At 36.4% G+C, this 5687-nt stretch overlaps 1 protein-coding gene across 4 annotated transcripts in view; it reads right to left on the reverse strand.

The window, feature by feature from the left end:
• Positions 1-5687, reverse strand: part of INADL (InaD-like (Drosophila)) — a 396383-nt gene that overhangs the window by 275751 nt on the left and 114945 nt on the right. For all 4 annotated transcript variants that reach the window (XM_010833911.1, XM_010833910.1, XM_010833909.1 and 1 more), the window contains exons 19-20: positions 5374-5490; positions 3327-3722 (exon numbers count right to left, since the gene is read on the reverse strand). In XM_010833911.1, the coding sequence (XP_010832213.1) occupies positions 3327-3722; positions 5374-5490 (513 nt within the window). The remainder of the gene's footprint in view (positions 1-3326; positions 3723-5373; positions 5491-5687) is intronic.

Below are 5687 nucleotides of genomic sequence, written 5' to 3' on the forward strand. Positions count from 1 at the left end.
GCTGCATAAGCCCAAGTTCTAACCCCTCCGTTGAGTGACCTATCTCTGAGTTTTTCCTGTGTATATGCATGCTGCAGTTGTTAACAAATTGTTTTTCTTCTGATAATCTGTCTTTTGTCAGTTTAATTTGTAGGCTCCCAGCCAAAGGAACCTAAGAAGGTAAAGGAAAACGATTTTCTTTCCTCACCTACACTCATCACTGTGGGATATGGATGGGAAATGGGGAAAATAGCTAATGCCCGTATGTCCAGAAAAACTATAATTCAAAAAGATCCATGCACCCCTATGTTCACAGCAGCACTATTCACAGTAGCCAAAACATGGAAACAACCTAAATGTCCATCAACAGATGAGTGGATAAAGAAGATGTTTAGATATATGCAATGGAATACTACTCAGTCATAAAAAAGAACAAAATAATGCCATTTTCAGCAACATGGATGCAACTAGCAATTATCATAGCATATTGAAAAGCAGAGACATTACTTTGCCAACAAAGGTCCATCTAGTCAAGGCTATGGTTTTTCCGGTGGTCATGTATGGATGTGAGAGCTGGACTGTGAAGAAAGCTGAGCGCCAAAGAATTGATGCTTTTGAACTGTGGTGTAGGAGAAGACTCTTGGAGTCTTCTTGGACTGCAAGGAGATCCAACCAGTCCATTCTGAAGGAGATCAGCCCTGGGATTTCTTTGGAAGGAATGATGCTAAAGCTGAAACTCCAGTACTTTGGCCACCTCACGCAAAGAGTTGACTCATTGTAAAAGATTCTGATGCTGGGAAAGATTGGAGGCAAAAAGAGAAGGGGACGACAGAGGATGAGATGGCTAGATGGCATCACCGACTTGATGGACATGAGTTTGAGTGGTGATAGACAGGGAGGCCGGGTGTGCTGCGATTCATGGGGTCGCAAAGAGTTGGATACAACTGAGCGACTGAACTGAACTGAACTGAAACACTGTATGAAATCTAAAATATGACTCAAATGAACCTATCTATGACACAGAAACAGAATCATGGACATAAAGAACAGACTGGTGGTTGCCAATGGGAATGGAGTTGGGGAAGAGATGACCCTCCTCCTGGTTGCAGTCAGTAGATATAAGCTTTTATATATGAATAGATAAACAACAAGGTCCTACTGTATAACACAGAGAACTGTATTTAATATCTTATGATAAACCATAATGGAACAGTTAAAAATGGGACAAGGAAGCCTGGCATGCTTCAGTCTATGGGGTCATAGTTATGTCTGAAGGGTCAGACATAACTTAGCCACCGAACAACAATGGATGTATAACTGAGTCATCTTGCTGTACAGCAGCAATTAACACAGCATTGCAAATCAACACTACTTCAATTTAAAAGACAGAGTTAATGCCCCAAAGCAGGAGCATATAATTACTTAAAGAAAGTAAATACTGGTTAGGTAAGACACATTAGGGCTAAAACAATCTTAATCAATGCCAGTTTAAGGAGCCTATCATTTCCTACAGGTTACCTAGCAGAATCAGAAAGCTGGGAAGTTTAACAAAGTTAGTAACTAGGATGTGTGTCCTTCAAACTGTGAGCATTGAATGCTGTTTAAACAAACTTTATAATGAGCTTGATAAATAATAGAGGAAGTGGCTACCCTGTGGATTGATTGGGTCATCAATAAAAACTTACAAGAGGAATTTTTTAAAACCTAACGTTATGCAATGATACTTGAGATTCATGGGGTCGCAAAGAGTCAGACACAACTCAGCGACTGAACTGAACTTAACTGATGGATTAAAAAGTTACTATATCTCAAACAACGTAGATGGAAATGAAGATGGTAAGGTTGAAAAACAGTATTGAAAGATCAAAAAGTGATTCTAGTAATAATGTAGACTCTGACATTAAATATGCATTGAAGGAATATGAGTAAAATTCCATCATTAAATCCAAGAACAGGCAAACACCTGATATTTTACAGCTTTTAAAATAGGGACACTTATCTAAATATATAAAGTAAATATTATGAATATACTATTCAGCTATATCTCTAAAAGTTTATATATTAAAATGGGACTATATTTCAGGTTGCCTTATATTTGAGTAAATGGAAAAAAATTATTTTTATAGAAGAAAACAGACATAACAAGAGTATTTATTTATATATTTATAATTTGCTCCATATAACGAAATATTGTGTTTGCGGTCAAGCACTTAGCAGACACAGGAGTGGGACTTGAATAAATTCATGAATGGGACTGGCGGAGATAGAAAGAACCAGTGTCAACAGCAACATACCAGGTGATTCTATGTCACCTCTTCCCACATGATTCACATAATTCCAAAACATCTGTTCTCTGGTAGACTGCCCAGAGTCCAGTATCAAGGGTAATCCTCAAGGGTTCCTTAAATACATAAATATAGCATCTCGCATAGCAGAGAGACCCATAATGAAATGGAAAGGGGAGGAAGGTCAAAGGGAGTCAAGGACAAAACCCAGCTCTATCTGCCCTGTGAGAGAACAAAGGAAGGCCACTTTGCACATCACTGCAGGGAAGTTGCTGACCTCACTGAAGAGGGCACCGTACTGTTCCGAACATGCTGCTACGTACTCCATACAGAAAACTTTCTCTTCATTTGCCTGGAAGTTAATTTGGGTCAGGAAATAAACAAAAATAAAACATTAAAAACACCCTTACCAAAAGATTCCAGTTGGTGGCCAGTTAACCCTAATATTATTTTTAAAAATAAGTTTACTGGTGATTTAATAGCAAGAGCTAACCTAGTAAATACAATGTTTTCCTGCCAAGTTGTCCACAGGCAGTATCACTAATGTAAAGATAATTTTCTAGAGTTCAGTGACTTTCTAGTTAGTATTATATATAAAACAGAGGACAGTGTGGATAAGCAAGACAGAAATAACAAATCTTTTAATCAATTTTGCCTTGATTTTCCTTGACAAACACATTATGTGAGAAATACAGAGCTATATCTCCCTGAGGGATTTTTTTTTTTTAATCACAAATAATGAAAGAACTCTTCCTTGAAATGGGTATCAGGAGGAAAACATCACTAAAAAAGCAAGGCTAAAAAAAAACAACAACAAAAATCACATCATAACAGCAAAGCAACTGTAGCTTATTGACTCCAACTAGCAGTTATACAATAAAGAAATGATGAGCTTTTACTTAAAACCAACACACTGTAGGGTACATTTTTGGGAAAAAAATGTCCAATGATGAAAAGATCCATTAAATTGTGTTCGTGTGTTTAAAAGTTACATGACTGATGGACAGAGATGGGGAGGGGCGGAGTCAGGAAGGATGCGGAAGATGCATTCCAATCCCTTACCATTTCTTCTGGGTTACAGCCGCACTGTTGCATGTCCTGAGGGTACATGCTCATCATGCATCCCGCTTCTTGAGGCTCGGGCAGTTCACAATCCGGGAACCACTGTGTACCAAAGTGAACCTCCTTCATAGACGGAACAGGAGCAGCTTCTTGAATGTGTGATGAGGGATACGACTCCAGAGACTGAAGTTGGTCTTGATAGAGCTCATATTCTTCATCAACAAGCATTTCTCTTTCTTCACCCATCTCCTGCAACCTAGGGACCATAAATTCATGCATTTCCCAGGTCTCCTTGCTATTGTCTATCTCTTTTTGTTGGGATCGAAAAGCCTTTCCCAAATCTAGAAATGGTTCATCCACAAGCTCTTCTTTAAAATAGGGCTCATCTCTAAATCCCTGTGAATAAAAATTGCAAAACAAAACAAAACTTTAAACTCTGTCTTAAAGCTGCACTCTACACATTAACTGGAAAATTAATCCTGGCATAACTGCAGTAACAGTATTATATGTCAATGCATGGTTAACCCAAACAGCTCTCCATTACAACAGAGGAAAATATAACCTTACTGCCACACAAACCTCAGCCTGGAAAAGAAACAACAAAAGAGGCAACAATCTGCCTTGGGTAAGGTGACTGAGTAGTCTAAAAGGTTCGTTACACATTAGCCACCTGAAAATTCTCAGAAGCAGGAGTTTTGTTAAACTGCTTACACTTAAAGTTTAACTCATGCATCTCATATAAAAAGTAATACATAAGTATGGATGCATGTCATACCATCTCAGAAGAAAGCAAAGACTTTAAAGTCAGGATTATCAGGTTTATGTAACTCAAAAGTTCATGCCTCTTCGAATGTTTACAAAACCTTCTCTACAAACTAAAGATATAAGGAATATGTGCAACTACTTTGAGTATGACTCTTTTATAATACACCATTTAACAAAAGTTGATTTTTGCATTTGCATTAATAATATAAAACAAAAAGGAATGAATACAGTATGCTCTTCAATTAATTCAAACTTCACTAATCAAAAAAGCAAGAATATAGAACTAAAGCTAGATGGTCCCCACACATGAGCAGAAATTTTGTTGAGTTCTTAGGAACACTTGAGGAATATATGAATCTGCTGAGCCTTTGACCTAACTTCAAGGGACCTGAGGGTGCTAAGCACAAGAAGGCCCAATTCCCTCTGAAGGATCAATGACATTTCCTATTTTAAGTCCTATTCATTAAATATCAATAAATGTACATTCGTGAAAAGAATCTACAATAAATGTACATTCGTGAAAAGAATGGAAGAATCTTGCCATTGCTTCCTCACTTGCAGCTAGACATCATTGCAGGGACGCTTTTAAGTTAATATAGTAAGGCAAATAATGTTATTTAAAAAAAGAAAAAACAGTATTTAGAAGGTATATTTAAACATGTCACACAGTTAAGAAATTGTAACCAAAAAATGTATAAACCGAAAATTATATATAATGGACACTACAGGACTACATATCAGGTTTCGACACTGTCAACCAACTATGAAAAGAATATCAAAATACAGTTGTTATCAAGTTAAGAAAAACCATACTCTAACTGCTGAAAGCAAAATAAACACAATTCACTTTAAGAATGAAAAAGGAAAAGTTTCAAAATATACTTCCTAATATTAAAGCATAAAGTAAGGTTTGACGAAATAATTCTTCTTTAGAAAGTATTCAATAAGAAGTTCTTCTGGGGGAAAAAGAAGTTCTTTAATATAGCTCTTGTTCTACAGCATTTTAAATGCAGGTCTATTTTCAAAACTCTCTACTCTCAAAATTTTAAGAGTGTATTAGTGATATCAAGTCATAAGGTATGTTTGTTCTTTGAAAATGCCTTATACCTAGCCAATGTCATTTATGGAGGCAAAGTGATACAAAAGAGAAAAGATTTCAGTTTAAAAAAACTTTTAAAGGGGGAGACTATTTAATTTGTATCTATTTAGCCAAGATAGTAAAAACAAACTTGTCTTCTTTATAATAGCAACTGTTTAAATGGGAAAAAAATGTACTAAATACCTGGGGTGCTTCAAGTATTAAAGAAGAATTTATATCATGAATTGTTCCTGAAATTTCAGTCTTGTCTTCATTATTGCTTGAAAGTAAAATGCAACTTTCTTCCTCTTTATCACCTTCCTGAAAACAGAAGCATTTAAAAAAATTTTTTAGCATGATTGAAGAATTGTTTTTTAAACCATGAACCTATTTTTTATTGAGTTCTAACTGAAACTCCAATACTTTGGCCACCTCATGTGAAGAGTTGACTCATTGGAAAAGACCCTGATGCTGGGAGGGATTGGGGGCAGGAGGAGAAGGGGGTGACAGAGGATGAG

The sequence above is a fragment of the Bison bison genome, unplaced genomic scaffold, assembly GCF_000754665.1.
Source record: "Bison bison bison isolate TAMUID 2011002044 unplaced genomic scaffold, Bison_UMD1.0 scf7180017863957, whole genome shotgun sequence".
Taxonomy (NCBI): Eukaryota; Metazoa; Chordata; class Mammalia; order Artiodactyla; family Bovidae; genus Bison; species Bison bison.